The 22,286-nt window shown below is 39.8% G+C and overlaps 1 protein-coding gene across 1 annotated transcript in view; it reads right to left on the minus strand.

The window, feature by feature from the left end:
• jmjd1cb (jumonji domain containing 1Cb) overlaps positions 1–22,286 on the minus strand; it is a 151,052-nt gene that overhangs the window by 56,386 nt on the left and 72,380 nt on the right. Inside the window, exon 2 of the mRNA XM_077549842.1 lies at positions 15,378–15,566. Within this exon, the coding sequence (XP_077405968.1) occupies positions 15,378–15,566 (189 nt within the window). The remainder of the gene's footprint in view (positions 1–15,377; positions 15,567–22,286) is intronic.

Raw genomic sequence — 22,286 nt, forward strand, 5'->3', positions numbered from 1 at the left:
CTACTCAAATTTCTACTACCCTGTATTCATCGATCTTCATCCCCTTATTCCTGAGGGCTTGATATAGAAACAATTATGGGCGCAACTTCCTCTAAGACACCGGAAGTAGCAGTCAGCCATTTGTTACAATGCCTTTTGGACTTGTGCAACCATCTGCCATGTAAACAAAAATGCTGGTTCCGGTCCATTCCGGAAATTGTGCCCATAATTCATGTAAAGGCGTTGAAATAAGGTGGATCTACGCATGTAATAATCCGCCGTCATTAAAGCAGTTATACATAAACTGACATGACCTAAAGCCATCCCCATAATAAGCAATGGTTAAATTAACCCAATGCCAACATTGTCTACTCAGTTGCTGTTATCTTCGAAGTTGAAGCCCATCCTAGGTAGTTTACATAAATTTCCTTAATCTAAGGTCATAGACAAATTGAAAGTGCACGCTAATATCTGTTTTCTCATTTTAAAATAACAAAACAAAACAATAAAGCTATTAAGACAACAGAAGAGCATACAAGCAAAAGTTCAAGATCATTCAAAGCAGCGTGACAGTGTTGTCCCTTATCAAAGTTATTTACCATTTGTTGTTTTTACATCTTACATTGCTTAACTTGTTTTTAAAATGGTGAATGCTGTCCTAGAAGGGATTGCATTCAACTTCAGACAGTGTTCCCAATGCATTCTACACGTTTCTATTTTCAGGTAGCTTCTAAATAAGAGATGTGAGTATAAATTGGTTCAACAGAAAATAATTTTTTTTTAGGTTCTGGAGAGAGTAAAGACATTTAAAGAGCAATAACACACATCACATTTACACTGTTATCAACTCTTTCTCAGTGCACGGTTCTGGATAGGACTAAATCTCTCAGTTTGACAAAATTACGTTTTTGGGGGGTTGGAATAATCCAAAAACATGTTCATCATGTACATACTGTAAGCATGACTTGCTTTAGTTTGTAGTTGTAAAATAAAAGGCACTGTCCAACGTTTTGACTCAGAAATAAACACTTCTTAAATACAGGATGTTTATGTCATGAACTCCTTCTTACACCTATGCGCTTCTGTTATTGTGAGGTGGTGATTTCTTCTAAATCTTGATTATCAAATCAATTGACCACCAAAGGAGAAAAATCAACAAATCAATTGACCACCAAAGGAGAAAAATCAAACGTATGCCATACAATATCTGCCAAATAGGCCTTTCATAATAACACTTTTTTACATTTTACATTTTATTTTTATATTTGCAAGTAAAGTTTGTATTTATAAACCACATTTAAACACAGCTTCCACTGACCAAGGGCCATATAAAAAGAAAAAACTAAATAAAAAATAAAATACACAAAAATAATGGATAACATAATTATTTATTTTTTCCCCCTCAATGTATTGTTTGGATAGATTATAATGGTAAAAAAAAAAAAAAGAGTCTCAGTTGAATACAGGGGTACAGTGTGTAATTTCTATGAAGGCTACCTGTATTCAAATGCATCCATTTTAATGCCTATTTATGCAGTAGTATATACAATCATTAGCACTTTCCAAACACTATTCATTTGTTTCTAATCAATCTGGTATTTTTAGGAGTGCTGATTGGGGAATCGATGATCGGCCGATCCCTTAAAAATAAACCGATCTTATCTCCCTCTGTCCTCTTCAGCTGAGTAGGCTTTTCATTTTTAATTGAGAGAACTACTTCATGTGCAGTTTGCACAACTCGTTTTTATTGTTTCACAGAAATTGTTCAATGTTATACAATAAAACAAGATTGCTGCTTGTTGAAAAAAATTTGGGATTGGCAAAAAGTGATCGGAGAGATTGTGATTGGTGCACTCCTAATTAATTTACAAACATTTTAACACTTTCTAACATGCATTAGTTGCATTATGCATAGAATTGTTGTTGCAGCCCTACATTTGACAAAGCTTCCCTAGGCTCCAGCTGCAGGGTTTGTTATATAAAATATTTGTCTGGAGGTCACACAGATGACAATTTTGCCTGATATCAACACCGGGTGTATATTTGTAACAAGAGGATAAAACAGGACACAACACTTAAAATCCAAAGTCACACTGACATGTAACTGTCAAAGGGAATACTGTATATTCTTCGTAGTTGCAAATTATGCTAATGCTCATTGTGATTAAGACAACTTCAAGTACATGGGGGGTGACATTACTGATATAAAAGCATTCAAAAAGACAGTAATCACGAGTTACAAATTAGATGTGCCAGTCGATTAAAAATTTTAAACCGCATGACTTCGATAATTTACTCACGATTAATCACAAATTAATCACACATTTTATACCTCAATTTATAACAAAATTTACAATATTTGAATCAAATTTTTCATACTTTCGTTAACATAAAACTGGGAAAAATGGAAAATTGTTGCATTAGTCTGATTAATTTAATAACAATTCATAAAATACAAAATAAAATAAAAATAGGTACAGTACTGTTAAAAATGAGTGTCACATTGATTTGTGTTGGTCAGTTTTCTTTCACTTCTTTTTTGTCTTTTTCTTTTTTCTTTCACTTCTTTTTTGTCTTTTTCTTTTTTCTTTCTTTAGCTGGCATAATTGTGTTTGTAAGACAATGGTGACAGCTCAGTGCATTTTTCTTTTTATTTAAATCTATTTAAATTTTAATCTATCATCTATTTTTTAACATGAAGTAATTCTGCACATTTAAAAAACTGTAAAATACAACTTGACCCCAGTCCCAACTACTTTGTGCATTGTTAATTAATTTATTACTGTTAAATTGTGTTACTGTAACTCCTTTGCACAACGTTGAATGCTTTTATTTTGTTGAGTTCAATATGGATGCACATTGGAAAATGGAAAAAAACTTAACTGGAAACGAACCATCAAAGGTTGTTGTGTTCTTTTCATATTAAGAGCTTTCTCATTTTTAACATGAAGTAACTTGCGAACTTCTGTACATTTTTAAAATTGTAAAATGCAACATGACGCCAGTCCCCACAAATATATGCATTATTATTTGATTTATTGCTAAATTGTGTTATAGTGACTACTTTGAACGACGTTGTATGCTTTTATTTTATTAAGTTTTTGGACGTGCATTGATTGTAAAGTGACGCCTCTTAACTGCATGCCGGTCTGCTGGCAAGCGAGCCAAAAGCACGGCTATGTGTTACACTTAAGAGCTATTTTCTGGAGTTGCTGAATAAAATATGCCACACAACAAATTTTTCGGATCTTGGCTCTCACATAGTTTGAGAGGGCCATGGACACCTCTTGCTGGAACAACCTAACTCATTGCTAACAGCTAACAGAGTGCGTTCTGTCAAAGCATGGAACAGGTGGAAGCGCTACACAGTCAAAATGGTTCCTCCAGTGTAGTACAGTGCATTTCTATTGGGAAATTTTGCTTCGCCACGACTCGAATTCCCTTCAGGAGAGGCTTTCCAAATAAGCAGTGGTTGTTAATCTAGCATTAATTTAAAAAAAATTGTGCCGTCTACATGCTTGGCATAGTAGATAGTAGGTGGGGTGTTGTTATTGACCCACTTTTAACAAAACTATAGCTCTGTTCTAAGTAACTCATGAGCAAATCACATGTGGCCGGACAGTCTCAGCCAATCTGCGGTTGGATTCCACTAGCTACTTCAATGGAATGCAATGAAGCGTTAAACGAGCGTTGCTAGAAGCTTAAATGACAGACAGTAGAGTAAAGCTGCAGATGATGACACACGCGTTGGAACGCTCTCTTGTTCTTGATATCAAAAACCGAGCCAGTGACCAGATGACAAGATGTCTGCTGATAGATACTTGTGAGTGTGTGTGTCATATTTCGTTTTAAAGACAGCCACTGTTGCTAGGTAACATGGTCTGGAGACAGTGAAAAGAAGCCAAAGAAAATAACTTTCTTTTTCTTTGTTTATTTTTTCTCTTTATTCTATTATTTCGATAAACACAGAGAATAGACCACATGTAGATAAATCAGTCGATTTACTGTGGGAAAGTTAATGTACAGAAAATCCATATGACATTTTAATTCCAGTGACTAAATTAAGCCATTTCACGGGTGTTATTTAACTCTTTGACTGCCAGACGTTTTCAGAAAAGGGATGCAGTCAGTGCCAGTCGATTTAAGCATTTTGACTGATCTTTCAGGGTCCACAGAAAATTTTGTGTTTGGACTATGGAAACACACATACTACCAAATGAAAGATTGAACTCTAATCTTTCATCAGAAAAAAAAGTTTGTTTCTACCTTATTCCGTTTTTCAGTAATCAACAATAGAAAATGGTTAGTTTCACCCAAATGCTCTGTTTTGAAACAAAAAACCGAGGAATCAAGCTTTTTATGAAACGATATTATTTCATGCACTCTAGTGAATTTGACACCTTTTTTTTCCATGAATGATGCCACAAACACCTATACAGTGCTTTACAATCTGCAAAACACTACCACCAACAATGAAAAAGTGTTTTTTGATAGCAAAATACATTTATTTACATTCAACAGTGTAACAATTTGACAAAGCAATTTGGCAAACTATTTACAAATGTGTGCAACCGTGGTACTATTTACAATTGTGTGGATGTTTCAAATACAGTTTTTCTTTTTGTAACACTCCCCTGCGTGCAAGTGGACGCAGCAGGATTTGCACAACAGATTCGTTTTACTGCGATGGCCCCTTAGCGTTCAGACGCTACACTTTCTTGCTGGCTTATTTTTCCGGGGAATAGCAAGTATATACTGCAGTGTGTGTTTGGCCATGTTGCCATCAAGTCTACTCTCAGGATCATGATACGGTGACGTTACGGTGGTGTTACGTCTAGCTTCTTCATTGTCCTTCAGTTCCTATACCGGGTGGTTGATCCATCTTATCCGCTCCATCCGTGGTGGCATCGTAGTCCATAACCAGTGTCTTCTCCGTGATCAGACTGTACCCACTCCTCCGATGAATATGCATTGGACTCGGGGCACTCTTCGTCGTCCGATTGAACATGCGCCTGAGCGTGCTCGGTTGTGCTCCGCGTTTTCCGGCGTTAGCACCGCTAGCCGGTGAGGCTTTATGACGTGATCATAGCCACCGCGTCAACGCTTCCAACTTCGGCGTCAACCTCGGAGTCACCATCATCATCATCGTCATCATCAATGTGCTCTTTAGCATTGGTCGATGCTTTTCGTCTTTGAAAAAAATGCTCAAGCGTGAGCTGCTTGCAACCGGTCGCCATTATGACTTCCTCAGCCATGGTCCCCTCAACACTCTAGCTCCGCCTCACGTCTTCTACTGACGCCTATCCAATCTTGTCCAAAGAGAGTCATCGCTGCCATCTAGGGGCCAAGAATAGGCATTATACTAACTAGATCTGTTTGATACTTTCAGCACAGCTGGCCAAGGCTTTCCTCCAACCGTTTCCCCCCCCCCCAAAAAAAACTTGGTGAACGTCTTTTAACGTCCTTGGCGCTCCTCCGTAGATTTTTACTAAACGTCATTTAACGTTTTTGGCAGTAAAAGAGTTAACAATCATCTAATTTCAAGCGAATGAGAGTGAGCTAACACTCCACATACAGTTAAAATACGCCATAAATATGGTCTCTTATCATTGAACCACTGAGGACACAGATTCATTTCCACAAACATTCAGTAGAGTGATGAGTTCAAACTATGTACTGGTCCCCTCCTTGAGCTGTTACCTTATCGTGGTGGAGGGTCTGTCCCAATTCTAGGAGATAAGTTGGCAGGATCCCCCATGGCTAACAGGCTCTAGGTGAGAACCAGAGAAAGCACGACTTAAAGACCTTCTATGTTGCACAACAACTTTGGACTTTGTTTTCCCTTGCCCGGACGTGGGTCACCAGAGCCCACCTATGTAGCCAGGCCTGGAGGTGAGGCTATTTGGCAACCGCTTGGTGGTTAGGTCAGCACCCAAGGGGCCCGGCCAGGCAAAATCTGAAAAGGCAATGTGGGTCACCTTCCCGTTGGGTCACCACCTGTGGGAGGGACCAAGGGGGCCGGGTGCAGTGCGTGCTGGGCAGTGACCAAAGGCAGGTAACTTAGCGTTCCAATTCCCGGCTACAGAAAAGCTGGCTCTAGGGATGTGGAGCGTCACCTCTCTGGCAGGGAAGGGGCCTGAGCGTACGTGTGAGGTTGATAAATTCAAAGTAGGTCTAGTCAGATTTGCCAACAACTTGGCTTCTGGTGACAGTCCTCTTGAGAGGAGGTAGTCTCTTCCACTCTGAATTTACCAACAGTGAGAGGAGCCGAGCAGGTGTGGGCATACATATTGTTCCCCAGCCTGTACGTTGAGCTATACCCCGGTGGAGTAAGCCCCCTCTGCCTTCGGGTTGCGAAATGGGTCCTGACTGTTGTTTATGCATCTGCACCAAACAGCAGGTTAGAGTACCCAACCTTTTTGGAGTGCTTGGAGGGGGCGCTCGAGAGCACTCCTGGTGGGGACTCCATCGTTCTGCAGGGGAATTTCGTGGGCAATTGCAGTGAGAGCTGAAAGTATGATTGGGAAGGACGTCCCTGACGATCAGTACTGAAATGGTGTTTTGTTACTAAACTTTTGTGCTCATCACGGATTGTCCATTACAACACCATGTTTAAAGACAAGGGAGCCATATGTGCACTTGGTGTCAGGTCACCCTAGGCTACAGTTCGATGATCGACTTTGTGGTCATATTTCCAACTTGAAGCCGCATGTCTTGGACATTGAAGTGAGCGAAGGGCGGAACTGCCAACACCTGGCGGTGTGTTTGAAAGCCGATCCGACCTGACAGAGTCAATCGCATTGTGAGGGTCTGCTCTGAATGTCTAGCACAGTCCCATATCAGAAGGAGTTTAGACTTCCACCCCTAGCAGAACTTCACCCAATGTTCTGCCCCTTCATTGTCTACTCGGCTGAGCGAAGCTGTGACCGTAAACTGGTTGGTGCCTGTCATGGAGCAAATGCCCAAACCCGTTAGTGAATACCAGTGGTAAGGGATACTGTCAAGATGAAGAAGGCCTATTGGACCTTTTTGGCATGTGGGACCTCTTCAGGCAGCTGATAGATACCGGCTGGCCAAGCGGAATGCAGCTTCGGCAGTCGTAGGGACAAACACTTGGATGTAAGAGGAGTTTGGTAAGGCCATAAAAAATGCCATGTGGTTTAGAGAAAATTCACAGTCTCCATTCAGTGTCTAAGGAGGGGTATTGGACCATTAACACTGTGTACAATGGAAATGGTCCAAACAAATCAAACTTTACTTATAAATCACTTTTTTTTTTCATACATAAAATTGCAACTCAAGTGCTCTGTAAAACATCCATACTACAATCGAAAATGAAAACCCACCCCCTCCCCCAAACATCCCCATGAGCAAGACCTCCCCCCCCCACACACACACACACAAACACACCCACACACACACAAACACACCCACACACGCACACACCCACACACAACCTGAGAACTATGTAAAAAGACATAGCAAGGCACAGAGAAACCATGTGCGGAAAAGCACCCAAGGACATTGTTTAAGCATTACGAGTGGTGTCACGTCTGTCTCACATGAATGGTTAACGTGTCACAAACTGTGGCATTTTTGCCATAGAGACAGTCACACAATATAACATGAAAACGCTGCGGAGAAATCAATGTACAGTGTTCCCTCGCTTATAACACGGTTCACTTTTCGCAGCCTCGCTGTTTCACTGATTTTTTGGGGTGCAATTTTAATTGCATTATTTAAAGTACTGTACCTATCTTATAAAATTTATGAAGGTTTGAACATTGAGAATGTTTAAACAAGAGAGAAATGTGAGAAAATGTAAATGCCTCGATGAGAAAAGTGTATAAACTGTGAGGGGTTTTAGAGTCTTTAAACATTTACCATAAATGTAAAATATAAAGCTAATTACTTCGCAGATTTCATTTATTGTGGGTATTTTTTGTAACCTAAACCCAGCGGAAAACGAGGGAACACTGTATTCAAGCGAAGCCCGTGTACTAGCGAGTGGGACGGCGCTGCACATACAAGTTGTTACTACAAAGACCAAGATTCCCTGCAAATACAAATAAGAGAGGAGGAAAAGGAGACGAAGAAGAGGTTGTGAGCATGCGCACAATGAAAAACACTGCCTCGTTCAATCGAGATATTCCGAATGCGTTTATATGAACCATATCAACCAGAATTCCGGTTATGAAGGGTGTAACCCAAGCGTCTTATTCGGGTTACTGTGCGTGCTTACATGGCCTTACAAAACATGGATGGTTAATCCTGAAATAGGGTAATTCAGTTTTTGCCCCAAAAGTGGACAAGGCGGTCTACTTCCCCCTCCATTGATTTAAATGAGGGTAATCACTTCATTACACAATTAGTCGCCATTGGCAATTATTTTAAGGATCTAATGATGAGCACACCCTGTAACATGCAGTATTTAAATCATATTTAATGGTCTATGAATTTGAAGTAGTTTAAATTTATGTTTGTGACTTTATGAACATACTTGTGTTCTTTGGGCAGACGGGGTATGACGCATATGCGCGTTTGGGCAGCACTCGCAATGGCGGTACGTTTACGAATTAAATTTGTATCTATGGCATGATTACATTTTTCTACTTCACACATATCAGGATTGAGCTACTTGAGCAAAAGGATTGTCAGTGTGTCTCTTGAACCATGCAGTGTAAATCCAACCTTTCGTGTGGTCAAGATGTGACCTGCTTAAAATATAGGAGTTCATGCTCATGTTCTGCAGAGATTTGTGTTAAAAAATACACACTTAAAAAAAAATACAGAAGAAAGTCAGCAGCCGCGTCAAGGTCAAACAACACTTCTGCAATTGCAAAGAGATATGTCTCGAATAAATATTGAACTTTCTTTTCATTCTCCAACAAGAAAATGAGTAGCTTTAAGGACGTTCATGGAAAATATTGTTCACATTGTTCGATATAATTGTTTGCATAGTTATCATTTGGTTTTCATCTTATCCAATACCACATTAAAGGGTGCATATAAGCAGTGTAAAATTGTTACAAATATGTGCACCCCTGATTATGTTTGTGTTGCCTTTAGTAGTGCAGTAATGTAGTTTTACTTTGTGGGACCATGTGGGTCTGCAGCCACCCAGCATAAACAGTAAAAATAAAATAATATTTAAATAAATGTTTTTAAAAGTAAATCGACAATACAATTTTGGATGTCCGAGGGTTGGGTACTGACTCGTGACCCAACTGACCGCAGATCCTGGCCACTTGGGAAGAAAAGAGCATCTTCATTCATAGGGGACTGATTCACACCTGCATATATATAAGTCAATGATATCACAAAGAATCCTGGATGTAAAAAAAACCCGTCTAGAGTCATTCATGTCTAATCATAAAGAATAATGTAAACACTCCTTCACAGGCTTCCATTTTAAACGCTCTCCTGTGCCCTTGGATGCTGTCTGGTCATTGGGATTCACATTGTGTCATTGATGGGAGTCTGCACTGAGCTTCTCTAATGAGTTAACCCACTACTCAGTGCTTGCAGAGAAATGATGTAATATGTGGATCAGCCATGTAATCTCTCTCTTTCCTTCCCCTCCCTCTCTCCCTCTCTCCCTCTCTCTATCTCTCTCTCTCCCTCTCCCACACACACACACCACATCAAGGTTAGAGTTTCCTTAGTGGGTTGCTGAAAGAACAATATGCAAAACAAAGGAAGAAAACTTGTTGGCTTTCAGTCTTATGGATTATTATTGTATTGTATGTTCTTCCATAGGTGTCCTATGTCTCCACAACTTCAACACTGGCCTGTTTGATGCGTTTCTATGGCTTTGTAGGGCAGTTGGTTCACTCATTTTCTCTTGCCAGCCTCTATGCTCTTAACAGAACAGCTGTATGTAACAGTATGAATGGGGGCTGAATACTTTTGCAAGTGAAAACCATTTATAATTTTCTTTCCACAATTATGTGCCACTTTGTGTTGGTCTATAATAGGGGTGTGAATTGCCTAGTACCTGGCGATTCGATCCCGATACGAATCTATAAATTGATTATTGCGATTTTTTTAAAACTCAAATTTAGAAAATACTAATCAGTCAGCTTGTACATGTACACTGTAAGATTTGTATGAAAATGTATTAATTTATCTGAAAATTCAGGCTTATAACTGACCCACTGCATTTAACAAACAGGTTGCAGTCTGTCACAATTCTGAGAATAAACTGAGATTTCTCACTTTAAAGTGAGAATTCTGTGATTAAAGTCAGAAGTCAGAATTCTCACTTTAAAGTCAGAATTCTGAGAATAAAGTCTGAATTTTCTAAGGTCAGAATCCTGCCAACCTTTTTTTCCTCTTCACTGGCCCTAATCTTCTTCTCTGTTAAAATGAAACCCCAATAAAATTAATTGATTTTTGTGATTGTACCATTATAAAATGTGGACATTGATTATTTAAGAAAATTTATGACTAACATACTACAATTTATATGATATCAGAACGTTATATCACATTCTCACAGGAGAATTAGGTTTGTGTGCATTTCAATGAGAGCGTATGTAGGAGGATAATGTGTCAACACAGGCTGCATGTTACTGACTGAAGAGAAGAACAAACTGGTGACCAAACGTGAATGTGTGAGTAGGAGGTCTGAGTCACTCTGTGTGAGTGTGTGACTGTGAAGAGAAACAAAAATATAAAGGATTCATGCGATTATGTAAATTACATTTCTGTTTTGAAACTTTTTTTTCCTGATCAGAATACATCTGTCAAAAAGAGTGACAGGTGTTGAGAATTATTTGGGATTGAAATACACTTGTCAACTGGGGGTCGGATGGAGAGAAACTTCTGCTGATTGAAAGTCATGCTGCCACAAATGATTAATTTAATGACTAGTCACCCATTATTTTTGGGGTTCATCAAATAACCGGATCATATGTAAATTGCAGATTATCGCACAAGCAAGCGCTGCTCCTATACAATCATTATTAGCTTCCACCTTGAAGTGTCTAAAGCAGTGGTGGGCAAACTCAGTCCTCAAGGGCCGGCGTCCTGCAGGTTTTGGAGGTTTCCCTGCTGCAACGCAGCCGATTCCAATCAACAGGATCGTTACCAAGCTTATGCAGAGCTTGCTGATGAGCTGATCATATATCAGCTGTGTTGGAGAAGGAAAACATCCAAAACCTGCAGGACTCCGGCCCTCAAGGACCAAGTGTGCCCACCCCTGGTCTAAGGGTATGTGCAAACAAAATAATATTGTCATAGGGCATTCAACTTTTAACAAACTTTGCTGCTTGTACCAGCATTCCTGGCATGTGTTATGATAAAAATGAAAAAATAGAGGGGGAAAAGATCTTTAAAAAAAATATATATATATATATATATATATTTCACCAATCCCCCCCCCCAAAAAAAAAACATATATATATATATATATATATATATATAACCAAAAATTTGACCCAAAACCCGCAAAAAACAAGCTTTTTGTGAAAATGCATTTAATAGCAACATTTTCTTCATGCCTCAAACAATAGCTGGGTTTACATGGAGACTTTTTACTAATTCCGATTGAAATCATTCCGAATGAAGATATCTGGTCACCTGTTTACATGTGGCGTGATCCATTCTGATCTGCCGTTTATATGCTCCCCCGTTTAATCAGACAGCACCGCGACAGCCGCAGTACGCACGAACATCGATCACGTGATTTATCAAAATTTAGTTTATTCGTCATTTAGCACAGTAGTTGTGATAGTGTTAACACTTTTATTGAAGCAACATTTTGATAAAAACTAGTTTCAAGTACTTAACAACAAGATCTCCCCTCGCAGACAAGCTCTGGGGAGACACCGCCATTTTAGTGGGTGGAAACGATGACGTCATGATGCATTTACGTCAAGACAGAGCATGCGCATGCCGGACGCAGCCTCGCTATTCCGAATAAAGTGTATACATGACGCTCGTTTGGATTGTCGAATGGAATACACCACCCCTGTGATTCCGAATGAAATTTCATTCAGCCTTTTCATTCCGATTGAGGTGTTTATATGGAGCATTTTCATTCCGTTTGGCCGTTCTGATTCATTGTAATCGGAATACATGGCTCCATATAAACCTTTTTTTTTTTTCTCTCTAGAGCTCAGTATTGTTCATTCGGTAATTTTACCGATTTGACATGTCATCATCATTGCTCTCCCTTTTTTTATTTTATTTTTTTAGATAATTTTTTTGACCTGTGTCTGAGTTTCGATAGATGCTGGTGTGGTGGATCTGGCGTGCATGAAAATCTCCACCAAAGAGGGGAGCCGACGACCCCCGCCAGGACAGAGCAAGCACAACACCTCAGGGCCCACCAGGACGACCCCCGGGCCCCGCCCCCAGGCATGTCAGTGAGTGTATGTAGTGCATAAAAAAAAAAAAGTAGGGGGGGGGGGGGGTTTAGGCGCGGGGGGGGGGGGGGGGCTAGGCACGGACAGGGGACCGCAGCACTGCTCTATACTGCGGTCTACCCCAACCGATGCCCCCCCCCCCCCCCCCGCACACACACACAGTTGTGTGGTGCATTAAAATTGGAGGGGAGTTGTAGGGCGAAGACGGTGTTTCCTCCCTACCCCCCCCCCCCCCGCCCCAAAGTGTGTTATGTGCCCTATATGTCTATAAAAGTGTATTGTGCAGTGCAGTGAGTTAAGAGGAGCGACCAGAGGAGCAACCAGAGGAGCGACCAGCAATTAAATTGCAATTTAAGTAATATAGCTACAGTTTTGGAATTTGCGATTGAAAAAAATGAATTATACTTTGTTAAGTCTTCGTTAGCACAGACTGCAATTGTACACTTAATAGTCTTTTGGAATAAAATCCGCACAAGTGTAAATTCCTATTCAAATGTGTGTGCACAGTGCACACGCATATAAAAGAAAAATAGCAGTGAAGCTGTTCTACACAAGTGCTGCTCGCCAGTCAGCTGTTTGAGGATATGAGCATTTGCATTTTTCTCTGCTACTCAAATGTGGTTTCAGTAGGTGGGTCTATTCCAAACAGTGACAGTGACAGCATATGTGGGTTAAAAAAGATGATGAAAAAAAACTGATGTATAAAACTAGACTGTCAGTTAACAAAAGTTGGATCAGCACCAACTGTACACTTTTAAATAAACTCACGGCCTGCAAATGGCCCAATTTTTTCATTATGATTCATTCAATGCTATAATTTGTCACAGGTAAGATCTATTCAGGGGCTCTGAAGAGAAGTGTCTGCCTGGAAGACAAACTTCACACTCAGGAGGATCAATGTGTTTTTTTGTCCTGGCCATGGAGCAGTAGACCAGTTCCACACCCTTAGCAGTGCCGTAGAAGGTGCATAGGAGTTCACCCAACTATATACCAACTCTATACAAACACTTGATAGACTTGGACAAAGTATTTTACCGTGTCCCTCAAGGAGGTATTTTCAAGCCTTTCTTATTTTGAGTTAATTTTTTATCTACTGGTGCCGTTTCATTTGCTGTTGCTATGGCAATAGCAGCAGTGTAGCAGTGATCTGACGAATGAGGGAACAAATACAAGTCAAGGAGTCAGACGAAAAGAACCATAAAAAAGGTGTAACAACAAAGTGAATCTTTTTTCCATTTCTAAAAATGTGTTTGTGCGCAAGCAATCCTGCATTTAATAACACATTCCTTTATTTTTCATGATCTATTTTAGGTATACCCTAATGAATATGGAGGGAAATATGAAATTCTGGGGAGTTGTTCCATTACATTGAGACATACTTAAATGCACCATTCCAAAAAACGTTTATCCTATTTATGTATCCACACTGAAACTTATTTTTTATAGTAATTGAATTACTTCATAATAAAAGTAACTTGTTACTAGGCAAAGTAAATATTTTTTTTAATATCAGATAATTTGGATGTTTAAATTTTTTATATTATTATTGTTATTAGTATTATTATTGTTGTTCCGATACGGATACTGTTATCGGCAGAGGCACCGATACAGCATTAAAAAAGTGGTATCGGTATCGGTGAGTACTAACAAGTAACATGCCGATACCATTAATTCTGATGCTAATAAAGGACTTTGGATGCAGCATCTTGTGTCTTGCTTATGCACGACATTCACTGATGTGTGACATATTCACTGCATGCCGAGTTAAGATATCCTATTGGCCCTTGAATGCTCTGAACCAATGGCAGGACAGCTTTTTCATTTTGAGAAAAAAAAACTACTTAAGTATCAGTATGGTATCGGCATCGGACGATAATGCAAAGCTGGGTATCGGAATCGGTATCGGGGGCCAAAAAAACGGTATTGGAACAACACTAATTATTATTATTATTATTATTTTTTTATTATTAAATGATATGTCATTATGGAGTGAGGCAACTGTAACAAATATCCACAAAAATAAATCACAACACCCTATAGCCTGGACATAATTTGAATTCCTTGTATAAATAAATAATAATAATAATAATAATAATAATAACAATAATAAAAATAATAATACAATTAAAAAATCCAAATTATTTGATATAAAATATAGATTTTTTAAAGTAGTGAAAATAGTTACTTTGCATGGTAGTGAGTTACTTTTATTATGAAGTAATTCAATTACTAACTCAGTTACTTTTTTAAGCAAGTAACTTTCCCAACACTGATCATAACTAGTTAACACATTACTATTGCACAAAGTCAGATAAAACACCAACAGCAACACACATTGCATAGCATAAATAACCAAACAAAACAGCTTGTAAACATTCTATCAACACACCATATAGACATATACTCACTTAGCTTCACTAAACAAATGTTGAATATGATATAGTAAGGCTGCCTGCCAATTTCCAAGAAAACCATTCACAATAAAGACAAATAATGCTCCTGGAAATCCAATTATCCATCCATCCATTTTCTTAATCGCTTTTTCTCACAAGGATTGCGGGGGGCGCTGAAGCCTATCCCAGATGACGTCGGGCAGTAGGCGGGGTACACCCTGAACTGGTTGCCAGCCAATCGCAGAGCACACAGAGACGAACAACCATCCACACTCACGATCACCCCTATGGACAATTTGGAATGTTCAATTAACCTGCCATGCATGTCTTTGGAATGTGGGAGGAAACCGGAGTACCAAGAGGAAACCCACGCAAGCACGGGGAGAACATGCCAATTCCACCCAGGAAGGCCAAAGTCCGGACTCGATCTCACGTCCTCTGGACTGAGAGGTGGGCGTGCTAACCAGTCAGCCACCGTGGTGCCCGGAAATACATTTAATACAATTTAAAACAGCCCTCAAAGCCTGCAAAGATGCTAAAGTGGCTAATTTGCAGAGCCAGGGGGAGCTTTGCTCTTAACACTGACTGTTGTGGTGGCTATGTCATTTCTATAAATAGCAAACAAAGTTCTTACCAGGGCAGGCCACTGTATGTGTTTCGCCTTGATTCCCTGAAGCAGGCCACCTACTCCTCCACCTGCTCCCGCTCCTTCCTTTCTCTTGGCCCAGACCAGCTGGTGCTCGAGTAGAAACAGCTGGAAATCGTCATAGACCTTCACCCACTCTCTCTTCTCCCACTCCTGGTCATCAAATTCAACGTATACCTGCAATACACAACACAAACAGATCTACATCACAAACAGATCTACATCACAAACAAAACCTCTGACATGAGCGGTTCTTAATGTCTGCATCAGTGAATGTAGTGGCATCATGAACTAAACTAAACCCATCTTAATGAAGAGTTTTCAAATAAACAATGGTTAGATTATGTAAAAGGCCAAAATATGAGGACTTTTACAGGGGGTGGGGGGTTGGGGTAGGGAGAATCAAATTTACAGAAATAGTTTATGAATGCAACTGCATTATGAAAATAATTGGCGATGGCAACTGGCAGCATAATGGCAAGGTGATCCTCATTTAAACCAATGGAAGAATGACTCCATTCAGGCCAACTAAACAGTATTTATTAGGGTATATAGGGATATATGTGAGTACCAATAACAATAAATAATGGTATCGGGTCTATACCTGTCTTTATTTCAAGGTTTTGGAACTCACAACAGCAGCCAATACGGCCAAACTCTTGTGGCCGTTTCACAATCGAGAACTATAAATTAGAAGAATAGAATATTGCCATTAATTTTATGCAATTTTAAGGGGAAATATGATATAGGGATATAGATGGCTTTCTTTAAAATGGTATTGGTAAAATTGGTAAATGGTAATGGTTTTTAGTTTTAATTAATTTTTAAAAATTTTATGTATCAAAAGTACTAGTGATATCCATCTGTACTTGGTATCGGTGACTACAAATTGTTGAGTACTGGTACTATACTGGTATCGGTCTGAAAAAAAAAGTGGTATCACCCATCCTAGTATTTATTATTTAACATACAGTAGAACGGTGATTGGTGAATGCCTGATCACAAACAAATCAGTTTGAGAACTACAAATTCTGACAAATTTCTTCGGTTCCCAGATCATGCTTCAGTTCACCAGTCAAAGCATCCATATGGAACATATGGAACAGTTGAACAGTGTGAACGTCATTACCTTTGTGCATCACCTGTATCACAAAAACGTATCACAAAAGTGGCAAACTTGAAACTTTATAAAGTGGCAGATTAGTGAGAAAAAAACTCTGAAACTTACGAGAAATACACATAGCAAACTACTCGGATGTTTGTGCCAATACTTTTCGGTCGGGTTTTCAAATTAGATGGTAATTGCTTTAGCAAAGATTAACCATATCATGTTAAGTATTCACACTTTGAAACGTTGGGTACGGCCAGCTACAAATACGCATTGCTTTGCACAAAGGTCCACATCCTGAGGATCAAGCATTTAAGTTAATTTGTTAAAATGTATATTTACTTGTACATTTATGTTTCCAAAATTATTATTATTATTATTATTATTTTTATTTTTTTTTATTTTTTGTACAAGTAGTTAAGTTAATGTGTCGAATCTGCTGCTCTCCGTCATTCACTTGCATTTACCTAAAGTATACTATCTTATGATTGGTTAGTGTTAGTCAGCTGATAAGGGATCAGGAAGTGTTGTTGCTGTCATATTTGTGCTCTCAGACTGTGTCCTTTGTGTTGCAACTGCCTGATGTAATCAGCAGCCTAAGAGACTTTAAGAGAGTCATCCGCAACCTATGAAGGCAACAGTGGAAGACACATTCTGTTTGTCGGATGATTCATCTGCTTGCCTCCACAGCCCGATGAATGATAGTTAGCTACCTAGCTCCACGTCTCTTGATCCACGATCTCTTCTTAGTGTTTCTGGTCTAGTTTTCGCTGCCTCGTCTAGTCGTGAGTACGTTTTGCACAAACCGCTTAGTTATTGACTTACTGAGCATACCATGTTTAGCGTTTGGCCCTGGCTGATGCAAGAGCCTTTGTTCTCTTTGTCATGTCACTGTTAGCCTAGAAGATTGCATCACCTTCAGTTGAAGCTTTGTTTTACAAATAAATGTCCAAACTATTATTTGTGTCTCCGTTTTTGGGCTCCTACTCCTGAACATAACAGTTGTCTAGCTGCCGCGTATGACGAGTAAAGTTTAAATTAAGAATGAATCAGTCTCCATCCTGCCTTTTAATTTCAACAAATCCTTACGGTAGCTCCTGGTGGACAAAAGCCAGCACCTCATCCAGACTATAGCTACGCTACGAGTATTTGTCGTAAGTTTGTGCCCCCACCACTCTTAAAAAAATATGTTTATATGTGGCTCTATTACGCCGTCGTAATTTACAACCTATTTGTTTGTGTTCTATAATGATTCGTAGCACTGTATTTTAAGTCATTTTAGAGGGGAAAAAGATACTGTCATTGCATTATTATTATTTTTTAAATAACACCCAGATTATCACAAATAAATATATTTCTTGATTATGAAAAAAAAAATCACTGTAAATCACACTGACTATTTAAGAAAATTAACAAAAACAGCATACCACATTTCTGTCTAATAATTTGGATTACACTAATGAATGAGTGTACTTTTGTCCATACACAGTAGTGTATTATACTGTATATACACATCATCTGTCTGGAGTCTTTAAGTATGCACAAGCCATCAGCTCTTCATTGTACAGTCACGCCATGTTCTTTCATTCCCCGGCCTATATAACTCCCCCCTTCCCATCCATAGGCAGAGAGAGAGCATGCAACAGAGATCAGCGGGTGCATCTCTCCTCAGTCACCCTCCCCCTCTGCTGTATTGCACTACTGCAGTCAAAAGAGTAATCACTCCTAAGCCAGCAGACAGCAGTTACAGTAGTACGTCAGTCTGTCCTTTGTTTACTGTTCCTGCTGTCTCACCCTGTTTGTCATTACCTCCATCTATCCTTCAACTCTTCCAATCAGTGCATCACACACGGCATCTCCTCTGAATATTGATCAATTGCCAGTATTCAATTTATTCTGTAGTATCAGCCACAGTCAATCTCAAAACACAGAGAGACAGACCTGAGACTTGACCTGACAGAGAGACTTTAAGAGATATTTTATTCCAGATGCTATTTGTTTTTATCATGAGCATTGTTGATGTAAATTGTCGGGGGGTTTACACCTTGTGCACTTTTGAGATTTTGTTTTTGTCTATCCTATTTATTTCCTGATGGACAACTGATTTTCCCCTTGCTAGCTAGCTACTAACTAGCTAGCAATCACAATCTTACTGAAGTGTGGAATAAATGTGTTAATCTCTGGGTCCTTCGTTTTTATTTTTTTAATTACTCAAACTCAGCAGGTTTAATCCAAATTTGCTAAACTAAATCTAACAAAGTGAATCAATTAAGATTTTTTGTGTGTTTTCCTTTGGTTTTATTAATAGGAACTAAGAAGTATTATTACCAAGATAAAATAAGACAATTTTTATTGGACTCACATCTGGGAAATTTGCATCATTTCAGCAGCAAAGAGGATACAGGAAATGAAAAAAAGTGTACCCATTGTTTAAGCACATTAACTCTTTGACTGCCAGACGTTTTCAGAAACGGGATGTCGCCAGTGCCAGCCGATTTAAGCATTTTGACTGATCTTTCAAGGTCCACAGAAAATGTTGTGTTTGGACTATGGAAACACACATACAGTACTACCAAATGAAAGATTGAACTCTCATCTTTCATCAGAAAAAATAAGTTTGTTTTTACCTTATTCCGTTCTTCAGTAATCAACAATAGAAAATGGTTAGTTTCACCGAAATGCTCTCTGTTTTGAAACAAAAAGCGGAGAAAAAGAGCTTTTTGTGAAACAATGTTATTTCATGCACTCTAGTGAATTCTACACTTCTTTTTGTCCATGAAGGATGCCACAAACACCTAAATATAGCTTTACTTCTGTAATACACCACCACCAACAATGAAAAAGCGTTTTTAGATTGCAAAATACGTTTTTTTCCATTCAACAGTGTAACAATTTGACAAAACAATTTCGCAAACTATTTACAAATGTGTGCAACTGTGGTACTATTTACAATTATGTGGATGTTTCAAATACAGTTTTTCTTTTTGTAACATTGCCCTGTGTGCAAGGAGATGGAGCAGGATTTGCACAACAGATACGTTTCACTTCGATTGTCCGTTTCGCATGTAGACGTTACACTTTCTTGACGGCCTTTTTTTCCGGGGAATAGCAAGTAGCAGACTGTACCCACTACTCCGATGAATATGCATTGGACTCGGGGCACTTTTCGTCGTCCGATTGAACGTCCGCCTGAGCGTGCTCGGTTGTGCTCCGCGTTTTCCGGTGTTAGCATCGCTAGCCCGTGAACCTTTATGACGTCGTCATAGCCGCCGCGTCAGCGCTTCCAACTTCGGCGTCAACCTCGGAGTCACCATCATCATCATCGATGATGATCATCGTCATCATCAATGTGCTCTTTAGCGTTGGTCGATGCCTTTCGTCTTTGAAAAAAATTCCCAAGTGTGAGCTGCTTGCAACCGGTCGCCATTGTTCGCTTCTTCAGCCATCTAGCTCCGCCTCACGTCTTCTACTGCCACGTCAATGCTTCCAACCTCGGAGTCACCATCATCATCATCGATGATGATTATCGTCTTCATCAATGTGCTCTTTAGTTTTGAAAAAAACTGGTCGAGCGTGAGCTGCTTGCAACCGGTCGCCATGTTCTCTTCCCTTCCCCAGCCATTGTCCCCTCTTGCTCCGCCTCACGTCTTCTACTGACGCCTACCCAATCTTGTCAAAAGAGAGTAATTGCTGCCATCTAGGGGCCAAAAATAGTCATTAGGCTAACCAGATCTGCTTGAAACTTTCACCACAGCTGGGCAAGGCTTTCCTCCACCCGTTTCCAAATAAAAATAAAAATAAATTGGAGAACGTCTTTTAATGTCCTTGGCGGCCCTCCGTAGGTTTTTACTAAACGTCATTTAACGTTTTTTGGCAGTCAAAGAGTCAACATAATATAAATTCACACAATAATGTTCTTTTTTTTTAAAGGCCTAAATATTGCGACTGAATTACCAAACGACAGAGAGGAGACGGTGAAGACAATGGTGCATTGTAATGCAATGTGAAAAAGCACAAAATATTTTTTTTTACATAACTATCCAATGTTTCGGTTGTCTCCCCATCAAACTACAGGTGTAAAACTCTGTTGCTGAAGGGGCTGTACAGTGCGAGCAGAGTGTCCTGAAGGGAGAGGGCAAGGTTGTCCAGCATGGATGACAGCTTAGCCATCATCCGCCTGGCCCCCGTTGTGTCGCTTAAGTCCAGGGAGTAACCCAGGACAGAGCTGGCCCCCTTCACCTGTTTGTCCAGCCTCTTTTTGTCCTGAGCAAATCAGCCAACCTGCCAACCAGACTCAATAAAAAAAAGACGGGAAAAAAAAGAAAAGAGTAATAAAGTCAAAGTTTATTTAGGAGTAAATCCCCCTAAACAACGAAGGGCCCCAGGCTCCTGTAATTTTTTTTTTATTTGTTTGCTCTGTAGCAATAATTGTATATAACCACTGCTAGTGTATGCTTTTCATTTGTTGGATCAGACTTGTTTACAAGTCTGTAACAATAACTTTCAATAATCAAATACTACGAATTATAAAAGCAGGAGTGAAGCGCCCGCCACAGAGACAACGCGGTGCATGTAGTCCCATATCCTACTTCAACACTCCACTATTTATATGTATACAGTAGTGCTCAGACTCAAATCTCAATTCGGTATTTGTGTTGATGTCAATTAAGTCGATTCATATCTTGCGCTTTTCTGAAAACAAAAAAAACACGTAGTCCAAAAAAGGAAAATCCAATTTGATAAAAAATTGTGCACATATGGGGTAGATGCCACGGACTGCCGACTTCCGGGTTTTACACATTAGCGCTGTTTCCGGCCAAAACTACCACCCCCACCCCCACCCCTGTGCCCCCAACGGCGCGCTCCCGCTCATCGGCGGGAGGACGCCTTGGCTATCTGAAATGCTTCGGACACTGAGACAGACACTACACACTCGCAGCCTCGCACCTGTCGACGGGAACGCGCAACCGAGGGGCACAAAGGCGGAAGTGCAAGTACTGGGACGCAGCCTACACGTCACAAACCGGAAACGGAAACAAAGTTGATGGGTGAAAACCCGGAAGTCTCGCCTCCTCCGTGGACTATAGTCCATTGAGCACTTTCTATGAGAGGTCTAAGGCACTTTACAAAGCCTCATATTCAACTAATTGAAAAAGTATCAGCTTGTACTCCTGCTCAACAACCTAGGGAAAAGTTTTCATTTTTAGTATATAATAGCTTACTTTTAACCACCAGGATCCCTTGCTGTGCCACGGTTTAAAGGGAAAACCCTGAGGGCCAAATCCACTAAAGGTTTGCGTAGCTTTTGCACGGCGCTACCCGGTATAAATGGAGCAATCCAGGAGCGTCTAATCCACAAAGCACGCACAGATAAGGAAATTAATTACTAACTGCACTGCCAACCAGATTCCGACCTTGTCTTGTCCTTGCCTGAACCTGTCGCATAGCCCCTACACCCCCATAAATTGTGCTGCATATACAGTATGAGTAATTTAAACAGCAAACCTTTTTAATTGTGACATAAAATGCATACCGCACTTCTATATATTCAAATAACATGTTATACTGAATAAATAAGAAACCACTGATAAAACTTAGCTTAATAAACCTTTAAATATATAATTTATGCCCAAAAATGTCTGTAGCCCAGGGCTGGACTGGCCATCTGGCATACAGGGCAGATGCCCGGTGGGCCGGCATCTTTTGGGGCCGATGCAGTGTTTTTCAGTTATTATTTTCCTCCATTTTACCCAAACAGACCGGCTCACAATTTAGAGGTACTAGTCCAT

The sequence above is a fragment of the Vanacampus margaritifer genome, chromosome 18 (genome assembly GCF_051991255.1).
Source record: "Vanacampus margaritifer isolate UIUO_Vmar chromosome 18, RoL_Vmar_1.0, whole genome shotgun sequence".
Taxonomy (NCBI): domain Eukaryota; kingdom Metazoa; phylum Chordata; class Actinopteri; order Syngnathiformes; family Syngnathidae; genus Vanacampus; species Vanacampus margaritifer.